The sequence below is a fragment of the Gekko japonicus genome, unplaced genomic scaffold (genome assembly GCF_001447785.1).
Source record: "Gekko japonicus isolate JY-2015 unplaced genomic scaffold, Gekko_japonicus_V1.1 scaffold104, whole genome shotgun sequence".
Taxonomy (NCBI): domain Eukaryota; kingdom Metazoa; phylum Chordata; class Lepidosauria; order Squamata; family Gekkonidae; genus Gekko; species Gekko japonicus.
The window spans coordinates 1,573,693-1,593,345 of record NW_015176454.1 but is presented as its reverse complement, the minus strand read 5'-3'; the positions used below and the strand labels follow the sequence as shown (position 1 = coordinate 1,593,345).

Genomic DNA, 19,653 nt, shown 5'->3' with positions numbered 1-19,653 from the left:
GTGGAGCACCAGATCAGGTTCAAGGTGCTGGTTTTGACCTGTTAGGCCCTTAGTGGTCAGGGACCCACATACCTTTGGGACCACCTCTCTCAGTTGTTTTTGTTGTTCAGTCGCACAGTCGAGTCCGACTCTTCGCGACCCCATGGACCAGATCACGCACGCCTTCCGGTCTTCCGCCGTCCTCTGAAGTTGGCTCAACTTCATGTTCGTTGCATCGATGACACTGTCTAACCATCTCATCCTTTGCCGTCCCCGTCTTCTTTGACTTTCAATCTTTCCCAGCATCAGGGTCTTCTCCAGTGAGTGCTCCCTTCTCATTGGGTGGCCAAAGTATTTGAGCTTCAGTTTCATTATCTGGCCTTCCAGGGAACAGTCAGGGTATGCCCCCAGAAAAGCTTTATGCTCGGGAAGTAAGAACCTCCTGGTGATCCCTAGCTCAAGTGAGATCCAGCTGTCCTCAACAAGGGCCAGGGTTTTTTAGACCCCGGCCCCTGCCTGGTGGAACTCTGCTGGAGAACACCCGTGCCCTGTGAGATTTGTTACCTTTCTGCAGGGCATACAAGGCAGAGATGTTCTGCCAGGCATTCAGCTGAGAACGGTGACAGGACAGCACACTGTCTCGCACTCTCATCCCCTCCATTCTCTCCAACCTCCCCCCTCCCTCCCTTTGGAGGCTTGTGGAAGCTGAATTTTTCCCACCATTTTGGAATTTTTATTTGTTGATGTATGTCTTATGTATTTTATTGTTGGTTTTAATCTATGTATTGTATATACCTTTGTTGTAAGCTGCCCTGAGCCCTGCTTGCAGGGAAGGGTGGCCTAAAAAATCTAATTAAATAAAAATAAAATATATTTCCATGCCGCTGATCTGAAAGTGCCTTTACCTTTAGCGTCGAAAACAAGATGTAAGCCATGTTCTTCAGCCCAGTCTACAAGTGCCTCGCCGTTCTTATCATTAATCCTGTATCTCCAGTTTCCATGGTCGCTGTTAAAGTCACCAGCATATACGGAGGGTCGGTTGATAGGATATGTCCTGGCCATGAAACTGCAGGAGGTTTGTAAACATTGACAACATGTACTTCCCCAACTTTTACTATGATTGTGTGGATATAATTGTGGACATCGGTCAATACCAGCTTCGCATTTTCAATGTTGCTTCAGGCATAATTCACTGTGCTATAGGTATGATGGTATGTGATGCCAATAACATCACAGCCCGCAATTTTCTCTCTGTGGCAGGCTTGATTTTCGTTATCAAGGTGAGTTTCTTGAACAACAGCTAAATCTATTTTTATTGGCCAGTAAGATTTGTGACAAGTATTGGCATTTAGACTTGCTTATACTTTCAATATTCATTTGGCAGATTTGGATGTAGTCTCCTAAACCCCTTGTCAAGTAGTCCTGAGAAGGACAGTTTGATTGGTTGATTGTTTCCATGTGTGTAGTGTAGCCAGGAGATCCTACGAAGTTCTAGCTCTTTAGCATTATCCAGGGTGCACCACGAGGAGGCGAGCTAGAATGGATTCCTACACAGATAAAACTGCAACCCACAGGGAAGATGTGTGTACAGTTGTCACAACTGACAAATGAACAAAGAGAAGAGGAAACCTCAAAGAATGGCCTGAAAATGGTTAAGGTTTGCATTGTATGCTAAGTAGATTGTTGATATGTTCTATAACTGTCCCTGAAGAAGACTCACCTGACTCAAATCATGTGGGGCCATTTGAAGGTTTTCTTTCCTTTTGTTGTTGTGTTGATGCCTGTAATTTTTCTTTCCTCAATATATTTCACATATCTCATACATTGCAGTACATTCTTGCAGTACAGAACTGGGGTGAAACAAGTGTTTGCGACGGTTGTCACAAGTGTTGCTCTCTTTGCACCATTTGCTCCACAAAAGCGATAGTCTGTTGTAAGTTACAGTATTTACTCAAATGCAAGACTAGTTTTTTTCCACAAGTATGCAATCAAAAAAAAAAAGGAAAAGAGGTTGTCTTACATTTGCATATGAGTTACAGTTACATCAAATAATAAAGTTCAAGAGTAAGGCAGAACATTATACTAGTCGGGGAAAATTTAAAAGCCAGGCCTACGTCAGGAGTCCCTTTCAATGGCCCCGTGTAATCTGGATTAATTCCCTGGCCTGGACGGCCCAGGCTAGCCTGATCTTGGAAACTAAGCAATCTAGTTTAATAGTTTTTGGGCTCTTAACGAAGGTGCTTGGAGTGAGCAACACAAAAGAAATGTCAGTCAGAAAAGAGCAGCGCTAGAGTGACAGAGAGAAGCATAGCAGAGGCACCACCACAACCACCCTGCCAGGCAGGAACAAAACAGGCAAACTGTCTCCTCCCACATATATACATGCCCCTCCCCCACTTTCTGCTAAGGGTTTAGGTTTAATGGAGGAGTAATGATGTGGTAAATATCAGATTTGTCTATTTCTAAGGATAAATGGATCACTGCCTTGTCGTGGTGAGGGGGCTGGCGTGGTTCAATGAGGCTGTGGGCTATGCCGTGGAGGGCTACCCAGGACAGACAGGCCACAGCAGAGAACTCAGATCAAGTGTGATCCACTGGAGAAGGAAATGGCAACCCACTCCAGTATCTTTGCTAAGAAAACCCCATGGACAGTAACAAAAGGCTCAAAGATATGACGCCCAGGTCAGAAGGTGTCCAATATGCTACTGGGGAAGAGCAGAGGGCAAGTACAATTAACCCTAGAAAGAGTGAAGCGGCTGGGCCAAAGCCGAAAGGAGGCTCAGCTGTGGATGTGTCTGATGGTGAAAGGAAAGTCCGATGCTGCAAAGAACAACATTGCATAGGAACCTGGAATATCAGATCTATGAATCAAAGTAAGCTTGACGTGATCAAAAATGAGATGGCAATCAACAGCTTGGAAATCAGTGAACTAAAGTGGACGGGAATGGGCAAATTTAACTCAGAAGACCATTATACTGTGGCCAAGAATCCCATAGAAAAAAATGGTGTGGCCTTTATAGTCAACAAGAGAGCGCGAAAGGCATTAATGGGATACAATCTGAAAAACAACAGAATGATCTCGGTCCAAATCCAAGGCAAACCATTCAACATCACAGTAATCCAAGTCTATGCTCCAACCACTGACGCAGAAGAGGCTGAAATGGACTGGTTCTATGAAGACCTACAACACCTCCTAGAACTAACACCAAAAAATGATGTCCTCATCTTCACAGGGGACTGGAATGCTAAAGTAGGAAGTCAAAAGGTAACCGGAATAACTGACAAGTTTGGCCTTGGAGAACAAAATAAAGCCAGGCAAAGGCTAACAGAGTTTTGTCAAGAGAACAAGCTGGTCATAGCAAACACCCTCTTCCAACAACCTAAGAGGTGACTCTACACATGGACATCACCAGATTTACCCAACTGAATGCAGATTTCCAGAGAACAGCAAGGAGAGATAAGGAGGCTTTCCTAATGAACAATGCAAAGTAATAGAGGAAAACAATAGAATGGGAAGGACTATAGATCTCTTCAAGAAAATTGGAGAAATCAAGGGAATGTTCCGTACAAAGCTGGCCATGATAAAGGACAAAAATAGTAGGGACCTAACCGAAGCAGAAGAAATTAGGAAGAGGTGGCAAGAATACACAGAAGAACTATACAAAAAGGACCTCGATGTCCTTGACAACCACAACGGTGTGATCACTGACAATGAGCCAGACATCCTGGAGTGCAAAGTCAAATGGACCTTAGGAAACATTACTAACAACAAAGCTAGCGGAGGTGATGGTATCTCAGCTGAGCTATTCAAAGTCGTAAAAGATGATGCTGTTAAAGTGTTGCACTCAATATTCCAGCAAATTTGGAAAACACAACAGTGGCCGCAGGATTGGAAAAGTTCAGTTTACATTCCAATCCCAAAGAAGGACAATGCCAAGGAATGCTCAAGATATCACACAATTGCACTCATTTCACACGCTAACAAGGTCATGCTCAAAATCCTACAAGCTAGGCTTCAATAGTATGTCGATAGAGAACTGCCAGAAGTATAAGCTGGGTTTCGAAGAGGTAGAGAAACTCGAGATCAAATTGCCAACATCAAATTGCTGGATTATGGAGAAAGCAAGGGAGTACCAGAAAAATGTCTACTTCTCTTTCCCAGCATCAGGGTTTTCTCCAGTGAGTGCAAACATGTCTTTCAAATGCCGGGAAAGATGCCTGGCTTTAAAGTTTGATGCGAACGTATCAAGCAAGCTAGTACTGTGAAAGGGTCATTATGGCTCCTGATTCTGCCACTTTCTCCAGATACTTGGTGACATATCTCTGCAGGTCTGCTATTGGTTCACTGACTTCAGCCTTTGAGAAGTTCCTGGTGGTGATGCACTGTGCTAAAACTGATGCTGCTTTTGGAAGAGCAGTTCTTCAGAGCCTGTTTCTTCAAGACGACCTGCAGATAACATCAGGTACATGGCTCCCTAGTCATCAAATCACCGCAGACTGTGACTGCAGCCATGAAATTAAAAGACGCCTGCTCCTTGGGAGGAAAGCGATGGGGAACCTAAACAGCATGATAAAAAGTAGAGACATCACCCTGCCAACAAAAATACGCATGGTCCAAGCAATGGTATTCCCAGTAGTCATGTATGGCTGCGAGAGTTGGACTATAAGGAAGGCCGAGCGCCGAAGAATAGATTATTTGAATTATGGTGCTGGAGGAGACTCTTGAGAGTCCCTTGGACTGCAAGAAGATCAAATCAGTCAATCCTAAAAGAAATCAACCCTGACTGTTCCCTGGAAGGCCAGATCCTGAAGCTGAAGCTCAAATACTTTGGCCACCAAATGAGAAGGGAGCACTCACTGGAGAAGAAGACCCTGATGCTGGGAAAGACTGAAGGTCAAAGAAGACGGGGACGGCAAAGGATGAGATGGTTAGAGAGCGTTATCTATGCAACGAACATGAAATTAAGCAAACTCCAGAGGACAGTGAAAGACAGGAGGGCTTGGTCTCTTGGAGTCGCAAAGAGTCAGACTCGACTATGTGACTGAACAACAACAAGAAGAACAATTCATTGTTGGGATTCTTTCAGAGTTAAGATACCATTTAATGAGCAACAATTTTATTCCCTTTAAAAACAAAAACAAAAAAGAGTGATGTGGGAGCAGTGACAGACTTCACGTTCCTGGGAACCAAGATCAGTGCAGACGGTGACTGCAGCCTCCTCCTTGGGAAGAAAGTGATGGCAAACCTAAACAGCATAATAAAAAGAAGAGACATCACCCTGCCAACAAACGTCCGCATGGTCAAAGCAATGGCATTCCCAGTAGTCATGTATGGCTGCAAGAGTTGGACTATAAGGAAGGCCGAGCGTCGAAGAATAGATTATTTGAATTATGGTGCTGGAGGAGACTCTTGAGAGTCCCTTGGACTGCAAGGAGATCGAATCAGTCAATCCTAAAAGAAATCAACCCTGACTGTTCCCTGGAAGGCCAGATAATGAAACTGAAGCTCAAATACTTTGACCACCAAATGGGAAGGGAGCACTCACTGGAGAAGACCCTGATGCTGGGAAAGATTGAAGGTCAAAGAAGAAGGGGATGGCAAAGGATGGGATGGTTAGACAGTGTCATAGAGGCAACGAACATGAAATTAAGCAGACTCCGGGGCACGATGGAAGACAGGAGGGCCTGGCGTGATGTGGTCCATGGGGTCGCGAAGAGTCAGACTCGACTGTACGACTGAACAACAACAACAACAAAGGATAAAAAGGCAGGGTGGGGTTATTTAATCGTCTTCCCCATTCCAGGCCAATGAATTTCTAAGATTTTTGCTAGGTTAAGGTCCATTGATCTGAGCTTGCCTGAACTGGCGTCATCAATAATAACAGATACTTTTACTTTGAGCAGGTGTTTTGCATTGCAGAACTTGAGCAGTGGCTTTATATTGGAATAACTCTGCATAGGATTGCATCATTAAACTGCCTCCCTGGAAAAGGTTAGGTTTGTAAGAATGTCCCATTAGAGATGTGGCATAGCCTTCTTTATTCTTTCACAAGTGGGGACCCACAAGAAACTTGCAGGAGCAGCTATACCATTCCCCCCAATTCTGCTTCTTCCCCTCTCCCCCTACTTCTCTCACAGTCTTTTCCTTCCTGCCCCCCTTTTCTCTCTCTCTCTCTCTCTCTCTCTCCCCCCTCCCCTCCATGCCTGTCACTTCCTTTCTATCCCCACCCCATCACTCTTTCTACCCCATTGCTCTCCTGGCCTCCCAAATACTCCCCCGCCCCAGCAGTAGTGGTAGCAGATGCTCACCAGGAATCACAATGGATTGCCCAAATGTAGAGATCCTTTTAGGGTTGCCAGCTACATGTTGGGAAATTCCTGGAGATTTGGGGGTGGAGCCTTGGGAGGATGAGGTTTGAGCTTGAAAGTGACCTCAGCAGGGTATAATATCATAAACTCCACCCTTCAAAGCAGCCATTTTCTCCAGGGGAACTGATCTCAGTCATCTGGAGATCAGTTGTAATTCCAGATCTCCAGCCCTCACCTGGAAGTTGGTAACATTAGTTCCCTGGAGTAAATGACTGCTTTGGAGGGTAGCGTCTATGGCATTATATCTGTCTGAAGTTCATCTCCCACCATCCCCAGGCTCTGCTCCTCAAATATCCAGGAATTTCCCAACCTGGAGTTGGCATCCCTATCTCCTTCCCACCCAACAGCCAACCTACCTTTATCTGCCCTTCTGTATTCTGCTTTCCATCTTCTTTCCCCCTGCAGCTTCTACCGAGAAAACTATGGTCTTTCTCCACAGTGGGGACTAAAGCAGTTTACATTATTCTCTTCTCATTTTTACCCACACAACAACCCTATGAAGTAGGTTAAGCTGAAAGTATGTGGCTGGTCCAAAATCACCCAGTGAGCTTCCACAGCAAGATGGGGATCGAAACCTGGGTCTCGCAAACCCTACTCTGAAGCTCTATTATATTACACTGACTTTCATAGGGTGGCTGCTGTTGAACAATAGCAAGCAGCCAGGCCTAGTTGAATCATGCAATTCAGGTGGTCTCAAATCACTAAGAGGGTGCTGCTAGGCCTAGGTTTGCCAGCCTCCAGGTGGCAACTGCAGACCCCCCAGAAGTACAACCGAAGTCCAGGCAACAGAGATCTGTCCCCCTGAAGAAAATGGGTGGACTCTGTGACATTATGTCCAGCTGAGAACTCTCCCCTCCCCAGACTCTGCACTCCTCAGACTTCACCACAGAATCTCCAGGAATTTCCCAATCTGGAGCAGCCAATCCTTGTCCCAGGCCTGGCTCCAGACTCTTTGCTATTTAGCCATTCATACTGCAGGAGAGATCCTTCCCAATCCAAGCTCCAGTCCTGCTTTTTGCTTCCTTCCCCCCCTCCCCCAGCTATCTGACAGTCTCTCTCTCACTGTTGATGCAGTGGGGCCTGGAGTAGATCCTTGTGGCAGCCATTTCAAAAGGTATTTGGGAAAGAATTCAACCCTTCCTGAGGGTTTTTTGTTTGTTTGTTTCTTACTTTTTGGATTTTTCTGCAGCCCCATGGAGCCTGAGTTTGTAGAAAAATCTGTTGGGGGAGTGTGTGCCCTCTATCTGTGGAAATAAGTATCCACACGCAGAGGAGACTGTTGAGAATTATATAGATATACAAGGGGCGGGACCCGCTCTACACTTATGAGGCAGAGGAGGAAGCTTCTCTCCCCCCCGGCTCCGAAGCGGCGGCGGCGAGGGAGTTCGTAGAGTGTTCCATGCGGATGCACAGGGGATACTCTGTCACTTTTGGGGGGATTTAAGTATCCCCCCAATATTTTTTCGGGTTTACAGATTTTTGTGCACACCTAGGGACTGCCCCAAGTGTGCACGAAAATCTCCCTCCCCCCCAGGTGCCCCCGATGTGCGGAAATAAGTATCCACACGCAGGGGGCCATATTGGAAATTAGATATATAGATGTGGAGACCTGCAAGAAACTTGTGGGATGATTATCCTATTCCTCACACCTTTGCTTCCTCCCCTTTCCCTCTACCTCTCTCACACTCTTTTTTCCTTTCTGCCCCCCCTTCTGACTCTGTATCTCTCCTCCATGCATGTTACTTCCTCTCTCTTTCTGTCCCCTAACCATTCTCTTTGGTTTTCTGCCTCCCCACCCCATCACTCTCCTAGCCTCCTGCCTGTTTCCTCCTCTGCCCCACACAGCAGCAACGGTGGTGGCAGTGCTCCCAACCATCCACCTGCTTCCTCTCCCCCTAAAGCAGCAGCAGCAGCTCTCTGGGAAACACAACGGATCTCCCAGCTACAGAGATTAATTCAATTTAGGGCTGCCAGCTCCAGATTGGGAAATTCCTGGAGATTTGGGGGTGGAGTCTTGGAATAGTGAGGCTTGGGGAGGGAAGCAGCCTCAGCAGGGTGTATTGCCATAGACTTGACCCTCCAAAGCAGCCATTTTATCCAGGGGAACTGATCTCTGTCACCTGGACAACAGTTGTAATTCTGGGTGATCTTCAGCCCTCACCCAGAGGCTGGCAATGGTAGTTTTTGTGGAGGAAATGGCTGGTTTGGAGGGTGGAGTCTATGACAATATACCAGTCTGCAGTTCCTCCCCTCTTCAAATCCTACCCTCCCCAGGCTCCAGCCCTCAAATGTACAGGAATTTCCCAACCTGGAGTTGGCAACACTATTTCCTTCCCACTCAACAGCTAACCTACCTTTATCTGACTCTCTGTCTTCAGCTTTCCGTCTCCACTCCCCCCCCCCCAGCCTCTACCTAGGAAAATTACTGTCGTTCTTCACAGTGGGGACCAAAGCAGCTTACATTATTCTTTCCTCCTTTTTATCTGCACAACAACCCTGTGAGGTTGGTTAGGCTGAAAGTGTGTAACTAGTCCAAAATCACTCAGTCAGCTTCCACTGCAAGATGGGGATCTGAACGTGGGTCTTGTAGACCCTACTTTGAAGCTCTAACTGGTGCACCACATTGGCTTTCATAGGGTGGCTGGTGTCGAAGAGTAGCAAGCAGCCAGGCCTAGCTGAGTCATGCATATCAGGTGGTATCAAGTTACCCAGAGGCTGCTGCTTAGGGATGCCAGCCTCCTGGTGGGACCTGGGGATCACCTGGAATTACTGCTCATCTCCAGACTACAGAGATAATTTCCCATGGAGAAAATGGATGCTTTATAACACTTTGGAGGGTGGACTCTGTGGCATTGTACTTCACTGAGGTCCCTGTCCTCCCCAGGGTCCACCCCCAAATCTCCAGGAGTTCCCCAGCCTGGATCTGGCAACCTTACCCCCCCCCATCCCCTGCCAGTGGCCAAGGGGGACCTGGCAACCCTAGACTGCTGCCAGGCCTAGGATTATGAACCTCCAAGTGGGACCTGGAGACACCCCAGGATTACAACTGAACTGTAGACAGCAAAGATCTGTCTCCCTGGAGAAAATGGCTGCTTTGGACTCTGGCATTATACCCAGCTGAGGCTTCTCCCTTCCCCCAAACACAGCCCTCTTTAGAGTCCACCTCAAAACCTCAAGGAATTCCCTAGCCTGGCACTGACAACCCTTCTCAGGCCTGGCCCCAAGGCTCCCACCCTCAAAGGCCAAAATAGGCCAGAAAGGGCCCTTCCCCCCCACCTTTTACTGATAGAGCCAGTTAGAACCTCCCCCCCCCACACACACATTCTAATCTCTCACCATTGATGCCTGGAGTAGATCCCTGTGGAGGCCATTTCAAAAGGTATTCAACCCTCCCTAGGGTTTTTTTTTAAAACGTTTTGGGATTTTTCTGTGGACCCAGGAAGTCCCCTGAGCCTGTAGAAAAAGCTGTTGGTGGAAGTAAGTATCCGCACAGAGACTAGAGTTTCGGAAAGCATAGTGTGGAAGATTTATGGTTCCTAGGGAGGCTATTTTTAAAGTAAATCAAAAGTCTGTTTGGAAATGGAGGGAAAAACTGCCTTTTTCTTAGGTAAAATCGAAGTGCCTCTGATGAAAGAGTGGGGTAATGTCAAGTGCGAAATGCAGCCAGGGTAGCTCTATTCATGCATGCCTTTCTCATGTGTGTTTGGTTTCAACAGGATTAGTTGGCTTGATAAGATGTGGTAGAACTGAACCCACAGTTACTTCCCTGAGGAGATCAGATAATACAGATATACAGTTTTTCCTAGGTAACCTTGGCCCAGCTCTTCTCTCCCAGCCTAACTTACCTCACAGGGTTGTTAGAAGGAAATTGAGGAAGGGAATAGGAATGGCATAGGAAGAGCCTCTCCTCCATTTGATTTTCACAACAACAGCCCTGTGAGGTAGGTTAGGCTGAGAGTGGGTAATTGGCCCAAGGTCACCCAGCAAACTTCCATGACATAGTGAGGGTTTCCCAGATCCTAATTAGATACCACCCCGGCTCTCTTAAGTAATTGCTTTCCTTTCCCCTCTATGTACTGTGGCTTACTATGAGAAAGACTTCAGCCTGAGACCCTGGAGAGTCACTGCCACTCTGAGTAGATGGGGGGGGGGGGAGAGAAGCTTACAGTGCCCAGCCATTTCATGTTTTCCCCTGGGTTGTAGGCTCAGAGCATTGATCACCGATCCATTGATCATTCAGCATCTACAAAAGCAAGAATGTTTCTCACCCACCCATTGTTGTGTGGGGTACAGCAGCAGCAGTAAACAGGGGGAAGACAACTGTCCTGCAGTTGGGTTGCACTTTTGGCTGGGGGGGGGGAGGCGTCTGTGCCTTTGATGTGGAAAGCTGCAACTATTACTGCTCTTTCATGCAGCTCTGTGAGGCTCAGCCCGGGTTGCTGCAAAAACAAACAGATTGGCTGTCCTATCCCTCTCCTATGCTGACAAGACTTACTCCACCATGGATGCTGTTCTGTAACAGCCATCACTGTTTCAGCTCTCCATTGTAAGGAAAAGGGCAATTCTGCATACTTGTCCAGACACTGGGAGAGTGGAGGAGCATATGCTCATCGAGACAGCGAAAGCAAGGAGAGGTATTTTCTCTCTATTTTGTCATGCTGGAGGCTGATGACACTTGTTGTTTATAAGTATTCTGTCTCCCCTTGTTCCCTGTAGAAGGCCTCCTTCCCGTCTTTGTTCCCTCTGAAAAGGTCTCTTTCAAAGGAGAAGCACTTATGGCTACCTCTTCTCCATGAGAGGCGCAGACAATCTTCAGCATGCCTGCCTTGCATACTCACCCTCCCACACACACATCCAGCTTCAGGGATCATTTCTAAACAGAGATCAGAAAGAAGTAATCTGATGAATATTGAATATTTCTCAATAAAGTTTTCTTTTTTACTTTTACCCGGCCTGCCATCTACATTGATTCAAAGCTGTGAAACAGCCATGCAGTATAATTAACTCTGCTAACCAGGTTTTAACAAGCCATAAAATCTGACTTCTGGTTTCGGCAGCTTGCATGGCGGGCACACTGCATCGGAGCTCCGATAGGGGTGGCCCGTGATGCGGCGGGCGGGAGGGGTGCCGGTTGATCTGGATCCCCCCACGGAGTCCTTGTAGGGGACTCCCGGCCTGGAGCATGAGAGGTGCCTCTCTCGAGGCCGTGGCCAAGGGATCAAGGCTTCTTTTTACCCTGATAGGTCCTGTCGCCACGGCGCCATTATGGCTTCCAGAGGCATAAGTGATCAAGCGAAACTACAAAGTTTTCCCTACCTCTGCAGCTGGCATGGGATGAAGCGTGAGTGCTATTTCTCTTTAACTGGTTATGCAGTTAAGCGCCCTTCTGAAACCCTGAAGCCCCAATCTGTAATGATGCAGGGGAAGGGAGTCTGCCCCCCCCCCACAACCTTAAACGAACTTTCTAAGCGACAGAAGGGGCTAGAGGCAACGGTGATCTTGGATTAAATCAAGTAAAGTACAGAGCCATTTAAATAAATGAACTTTCAGTGACTTTTAAAAACTGTCTCTGAACTGTAAACAATGACTTCTCGGGCAGAAAAGATGGCGACGAGATCAAAGCACTCTCCCGGAACTGCGAGATCAGCACATCTGGTTGCTAAACCGGAAGCGAATACTGACCTTCCCAATATGCTGGCTATAGCATTGTACCCTCTGTTGGATCAGATGACTAACCTCAATAATAACTTTGAAGCACTCCAAAACAGAAAGAGACTAATTTAAAAACAGAGGAGATGGCAAAAGCAGTCAAAAAGATATAAGCCAAGTTAAAAGTAATTCAACAACAGCTGGAGGTAGTGGAGAAAGAGAGGATCTCTGACAAAGACCAGGTTTTAAGACTTCAGATCGAAAAATCAACTTATGTTCTGAGATTTCAAGGTGTTCCTGAATAGAAGGATGAGAATCTGAAGGAAATCTTAAGTGAAGCATTGGCCCCAATGACAGGTTTAACAGCTGATGTACTACAAAGCGATATGGATATGATCTATCAGACATATGCAGAATTTATTAAGAAAAAAAACTGCGTGGGGAAATAATGGTCAGATTCTCAAAGAGATCTACAAGAGACGTGGTGCTCAAGGTCAAAAATGGGACAACCCTAAAAATCAAAGATGAAGAAATTAGAGTCTTAAAAGACATACCATTTGAAATAAGAAGGAAGAGAAAACAATACAAAAACTTAACTAGTTGTTTGCAGAAAAATTCCACACTGTACAGATGGCTAATACCCGAGGGACTTTTCTTCAACTATAAAGATAAAAAAGCGAAGATTGACTCTGTCTTTAAAGTGAAGGCGTTTTTGGAACAGCAACAAAGACCAGCGCACGACAAGACAGCAACAGAGGGGAAAGACTTGGAAGAGGAAGGCAGCGCACATGGGTCGGAAAGCTCGGGAAGCACAGCAGGCAGTAACCCAGAAGAGGACTGTGAATCAGATAAAAGGGTGGCGGCCCCAAAACTCCTGAAGGTCCAATGGAAGTTTGATTAAAAGGAGCTCAGAGAAAAGAAGCTGAAATAGTATAACTCTATAAGCTAGAAAGTTAAACTGTTTAAACTGTAACTACCTGATTTAATCATATAAATACCAGTTTGTAAGGAAGCAATAAGAAATAACTTCATTCCATTAATTTTGCTATAGAGGGAACTTTGTGCAAGGTAATGACTAATCATTTTGTATGATCCTTGTGTAGCTTATGTTTTAGTTTAGAGTTGTAGTGCCGTTAGTCTTTGTAGTAAGAAAATAATTTAAAAATATATAAAAAACAAGCCATAAAATCCCACAGTATCCCAGCATTAGATGCATGATGGCTAGGAAATACTCCTGGAATTACAATTGGTCTCCAGTCAACAGAGATCAGATCCCCTGGAGATTATTATCGGCTGAAGTCCCTCCCCTCCCCAAAACCCATCCTTCTCAGGCTCCACCCTCCAAATCTCCAGGAATTGCCCAACTCAGAGCTGGCAACCTTAGAAGTCAGTTCCTCACCACACTGCATTCTCTCTGCACAACTTTTGTTTCAAACTGTGTGGAGAAAGTGTGGTAAGAGGTCATATCAAGCCTCAGCTGCTAGTTACAAAGTCCTCACATGGGCACCTGCGAGGCCCTCATGGTCTATAGCAGCAAAAAGCCAAAGAATGCTGTCATACCAGCATAAAATGTTCACCGATTTCTCTGTGGCATGAACTTTGCTAAGGAAGCAGCTGCTTCTTCTGACCCTTAAAGAGAAACATGAATCTGAAGCAGGTTTTTGTGTCTGCCAAAAGCAGAGCCGACCACGAGTGTGAAGCTAGGCATTCCTTTTGCATGGCAGACGAGTTAGCAAACTAGTCAGCATTAACAAAAGCACAAGAGTGAAGACAGCAGCATTAAAGGTAGGGTGGTTTTTCATGCCCGAAAGCAGGGGACACACAAACCTCGGCAAGTCCGGCCTCCAGTGGCAGCTGCAGAGCCTGCCTGGACTCTGAGCTGCAACCTGGGATCTCTCTCCGCCTAATCCCGACCACAAAAGTTGTTCTCTGCACTCGGCACTTCAGTTCACAAATATTAAATAAGAATAAGGTGGGGGAGAAATAGGCTGGGTTTTTTCAATAGCCCCTAAATGTTAATTCCATGTGCCCACCTTATTTTCACATGATTGTTAAGCACCTGCCTATTCTAAAGTTTGTAGCAGCCAGTTATCTCATCTCACAGAGGCTACTGTGCTGACCAGCAGGTAACTAATTCTGGGTAGATTTGCTGGGGCCAGAACAGCAGCTGCTTCATGGGTGGATTCACATGTTTATCCAGGTGATGGCGGAAAAGGTTAAAAAGGTTAAAAGGGTCTGTCTGTACCCTTCTTCACCTTGCACATTACGGAATGCATCGCGTGGAAACACCATGAAGAGGCCTTTGTGCTCCAAGGCCCAGACAGAGTGGGGTGAGGAACAGATTGTGCCTATCAGATCTCTGTATGGATGTCCAGTGTTAGGGTAGTACATTGTGGAGGAGTAGGAGGACCATTCCTTTGCCACAGGAAAGGGACCGTGTCAGCCAGGTAAGTGACTCTGGGGTTGTCCTGTATTTATGAGGTGTTAGTATCCATAGAACTGTAGCCTTCAGTCCAAGGCACAAAGCTTTTTCTACTCAGCTGTCACAAGACGGAGGGAGGGAAAGAAATAAAGAAACTCCCCCCCCTTTTACTGTCTAAAATGTAAACATATGAAGGTACCACACACTGAGACAAACGATTGACCCAGTACTGACCACTCTGATTGGCAATGATGGCCCAGGTCCAAACACTCAGCTGTTGAGATAGAAGTCGGTCTTGCCAGGAACTGGACCATGCCTGCAAAGTCCATTCTACCCATGGGAATCTATGTCTACTCCCCATTTTTTCAAGGCACGGCCCTGTTCTCCTCAGCCGCATGGTGTTGTGCGAGATTTGAATCCAGACCCTTGTGCACCCATAGCGAGAATCTTGAGCCTGCATTACCAACAAGAGTCATGTAACTCAGGACACAGACTGGCCTCCCGATTGGCTGGTGGTTGCATATATTCTCTCTTGAAATGAACACTGCATGTTAGATGCTTCTTAGCTGCTTTTGATCCTTTACAATGAGGCAGAGCCTTTGCTTGTGCACTGGTCCCCACCAAGCAGTCCCTGAGAAGCATGCCCGGACCTTATCCCAGACATTTGGTCTCATGGGGTGGGGGGGGTAAGGAATCCGAATAGGGATAGTGGTACAATCAGATATCTGTCTCAAACAACTTCGCCACTAGAGAGAGTGGGTAGGAGAGAGCATATGCATGGTATTGATGAACCTTGACAGTTCTGCAAAGGGGAGGGGGTCCTGCAGGGATCTCCCAGTCTTTTCACAGGCTCTGAGGCGAGTGCTGAGATTGAATTCACACGTGCCTCTCAAAAAGGCTTTCGAAATCTTCTCCTGCTGTTGGGATGGACACATGAAAAGGGCAGTTCTAAAGGTGCTTCTGTCAGGTTTCTGGATGGATGGATGGCCACGCAAGATGGTTGACATCCTTTCCAACTTCCAGCACTTTACAATGCCGATGTAAATTCAGTCTGAGGATGGGCAAAGGGGCTGCTAGGCATAGCAGCAGACTTGAAAGGCTCGCCCCCCCCACACACAACCACCAAGAAGAAGCACCTGTTAGAATTAGTTTGCTAAACCAAAGAGTTTTCCCGCCCAGCAGTATTTGCATCAATCCACGGTATGACCTCTGCCTCCTTGGGGAAATGGAGGGCTGGGCCATTCCCAAATCACAGCTGCCATTTGGTTCCAGTCCTGAAATCCTCCATGGGCCTGCAAAACATACCTATGCTTCTCCCCTGGGCTGGGAGTGGAGGGGGGGGTACGCTCAAGGTTCCGCAGGGCCTGCAAAGTGGAGCTCTTCCACCAGGCTTTCAGTGGAAGCAGCAGATGTTCCGCCATTCTTGTCTCCCTGTTCATGGCCCCGCGGCTTTAGATAACGACTTGGGCACAGGAGCTTTCTATTCCCCTGACATGAGGCATGGGTCCTTTATGTTACTGTTTATTGTGCCATCTGTTGTTTTATTGGTTTTATCACTTGTATTGTTTTATGGATCTCATGTTGTAAGCCGCCCTGAGCTGAGTCTAGACCCAGCAACCCCAACCTTAACCCTAAATCTGAGGGCCAAGGTACTCATTAGCGTCACATCCTGGCGACGGCGGCGCAACGCGTATCGCTGTCCCCCGTGGCAGGGATCCTGTAAAGACGTGTGGATCCCCCGCCGCGGCTTGGCAGCCCTAGTGCTCATGGAGCTGAAGTTCTCCAGATGTGCTCTTTGGCCCTAAAACCTGTCGAGGGCATATGGGCAGCACAGGAGAAGGAAGGGGTTAATTCTTCCACGGTTTCCCTGAATGAAAAACAACCTTTAGGGATTTAAGTCCCAGTAAGGGAAACAAGGAAACAATGAAGGCTTATTAAAGATACCCATTCTTTTCCCCTGCCAAAATTTAAAGCAGCCCAGGGGATCATCCTCAAGTGGAGAAATTATGCCAGGAGAAAAAATTTAAATTCTCCCTTTCTGCAGAACCACAACTCTAATCCACATGAGCTCCCCCACAGCTGCTTTTAAAGGGCCAAACTCCATCTCTGGAGCGCCTGTCACCAATGTTCCCTCTAAGCTGTGGAGTCTTGTGAGCAAAAATTCTACTTTGTGAGCTACTGGCATTAAAGTTGTGAGCGAGCACTTTGGGTACTGCATAAATTAGTTAGCTCTGGAGCCATCCTTCCTGAGCTAGGACAAAAATGTGTGAGCCAGAGGCTAAAAAATTGTGAGCTAGCTCACACTAACTCAGCTTAGAGGGAACACTGCCTGTCACCAATTTCCAACTTCACGTGTGGTTTGGCCCGGAGCAGAGATCACAGAATTGGGACACAGAGAAATGGGATGTCTTGGCTGCATCCCATCAGACCATCCTGACTAATGGGCTGACCCTCTGCAATGGGGCCCATTTGAACCAATACAGAAACCCTAACCCTTACTCTGGTGAGATCAACGATGACTACACCCCAGAGGCCCTGCTTTTTCTGCAGTTTCCACCATACACACACACCCAGTTCAGAGAGATCAAGCCTTGTTCTAAACCTCTGTTCTTGTTAAGTCCATGTGCATGATGGACAGGTGAATGATTCAGATGGTCTACCATAAAATGCCCAGGGTGTAGGAGGGGTGTAAAGCGTTTTAATTTCCTGAAAGGACTCAGCTTTCAGATGCTCAGAATTGCTGAGCTCACGTGGGGTCCAAGGAGTGTCCAAAAAAAAAATGTTTTGTGTTGATGCTAAGACATACCTTTTGGTACCATCTCTTCCATACAACACCACATACTGAAGTCTCCTGCTTCCAGTTTCTAAGAATCTAATGACTCAGGACATCCAGTAGGTGAGGTATCAACAGTGCCAAAAAAATTTGAAGATAGAGAGATGCCAGGATCTTTATCCTCTTGTCAGACTTGCACCCTAAATCCTTGATGGGTGGGAGCTCCTGGCAAGGGCTGATCAAGGGCTGATGATGGGGCTGCCAAGAGCTGCCAGATAAGGATTCTCACATGACTGAGGCACAGCCTCCACATCACATGACAACAAAACACGTTACTTGCTGGGGCTCCAGGGCCCCACCCCAGGTGAACAGGGCTCCCAGCAGCCCTGGGTGGCATTCTGCACATGATCAGAAGCACCTCATACCCAGCCACAGATGAGGGCACAAATTCAAACAAAGCCCCTGATACGGACACATTTTGCAATGCCTCTCTTCCCAGCACAATGCCCACTAATCCTGTGAAAGCAAAATGACATGCGTATGAGACGATACGTCCCTTCCGCCTGCACTGTGCCTTTGCCTGGGACATAGAGCTGCCCCGTGTGTGGATGATAAACTATCTTCAGAAGACTTCTAAAAGGAGCGGTGCGGAGGCACATGCCTGCCTGAAAACCCAGCCACCTCTGGCGGAGAAGCTCTGCCCCCTGAATCTCAGACTCACTCACGGATGAGGGGAATGCATGGTCATGGTCGTCAGAGGCATCCCACCGCTATCTGTCAGTTTATAGGGCTGCCCTTTTACCTGGGAAAGAGGCACCCATTCACAGCACAGCCCCTGGCTCTTAGGCACAACCAGATCCGAAGACCTGGGACCACGTCTGGGAAGAGCAGCGACTCCCCGTCCCTTTTGGGAAACTTAGTGGCTGACTACTGGTGCAAAGGCAGATTCCCAGGGCATGCACACACAGTCGCACATCGCTGGCCCCGTGGCCCACGCCTTCCCTACCTTCCGTGCCTGTGACTGTCAGCGTGGCCGTGGTGACGGCTTCGCCATGCTCATTCCTGGCTACGCAAGAGTAGACCCCGCCGTCCGTCACTTTGCTGTTGCGGATCCAGAAGCCGCCGTGCTCCTCTGCCTCGTTCTCCTCCTGCTCAGTATGGGCAACGGGCACCTTCTCTTTGTACCAGCTCAGATGTGGCCAGGGGCTGCCAGCCACCACCACCCTCAGCAGAATGCTGTGGCCAGCGCGGGCAACGGTGTCCTTCAGCTCCTGCAGGAAGACGGGGGCAGCGGGGTCCCCCTGCTCCGTTGCCACTTTTGCTCTCTTAGGAGGGATGGCCGGGCTTGGGGGAGCCCTCCCCGAGCCCCGCCCTGTCCCCCCGGCCTCTTCTGCGGCCTGGCTGGGTCTGTTCAGCCCCTGAGAGGTCTTCATGGCTGGGGCCTGAGAACTCAGTAGCCGTTTGCGGGGTCTGTGGTTGCCGTTCTATCCCACAGCAGCCCCCCAGCAGCCCAGCAAAGCCCCCCAGCAGCCGTTCCCCTTGCTTGATGTTCACCCTCTCTGTGCGTGACCCCCAGTCGCTGGGTACCTGCCAGGGGGCATTGACGCTGCTCCAGGTGCCTGCCCACCCAGCCAGACAGAGTCCCAGAAGGTCATTTCGCTACCAGGCAAGGGGTTATTTTTAGGCTGGTCTCAGGTTGCAGTCAGCCCATCCCAGCACTTCAGGGGGGGCCCCCACCGTAGCAGCTGCCGCCTGATGGTCACATTCCTTGACCAAGCCGAGTACAGCTGAGCGTATGACTGGGGTGGCTTAGCACGCCGCCTAGCAAAGATCGACGTGGGCGGGTGGTGCTTTCCACAGTAGTGTTGGGAAACGGAGCCTCTGAGATCCAGCCCACCCTTCCCTATTCCTGCAGAAGAGACATCACATCAGGGACACGTGGGATGCCTGCTGGGAGAAGGAGGTGCTCTCCACAACTGCTTAGGGAGCACCGGACATGTTAGGATGTAGCTCAGCCTTCTGTGCCCCCAGCATAGCCACGGTTCTCTGAGATGAGAAACCGAGAGAGGCTGCAGGTCAAGGGCTAGCAAAGCTCAGGTAGCTGGGGGTGGAGGGGCTGCAAGTGAGGCCGGCTCATCCCCTGGGGATGGAACAGTTGTCCAAAGTGCGGATCCTGCAGGGAGAGCCAAACCACAGCAGAGGGCTTCTGGGGAGGGTTGCCAGGTCCAGGTTAGGAGACTCCTGGAGATCTGGGGATGATGCCTGGGGAGGACAGGGACCACCTCAGTGGTATACAATCAGGGCCGGCTCGCCCGCTAGGCAAACTAGGGGCTCGCCTAGGGCGGGCCGGCCCTCAGGGGTGCCAAACTGCACCCCGCCCCCCAACCCCCGCCCAAACCGGGCGCCCTCCCCTCTCGCGTGCAGGGCCGGGGTCAGTTTGCCCTTAGCAACTCAGGAGTGC

At 48.2% G+C, this 19,653-nt stretch overlaps 1 protein-coding gene across 1 annotated transcript in view; it reads right to left on the bottom strand.

The window, feature by feature from the left end:
* Positions 1 to 18,799, bottom strand: part of SPEG (SPEG complex locus) — a 186,536-nt gene extending 167,737 nt beyond the window's left edge. The window contains exon 1 of the mRNA XM_015426902.1: positions 18,199 to 18,799. Coding sequence (XP_015282388.1) covers positions 18,199 to 18,625 — 427 coding nt within the window. The 5' untranslated portion in view covers positions 18,626 to 18,799. The remainder of the gene's footprint in view (positions 1 to 18,198) is intronic.
* Between the last annotated feature and the right edge of the window lie 854 nt (positions 18,800 to 19,653).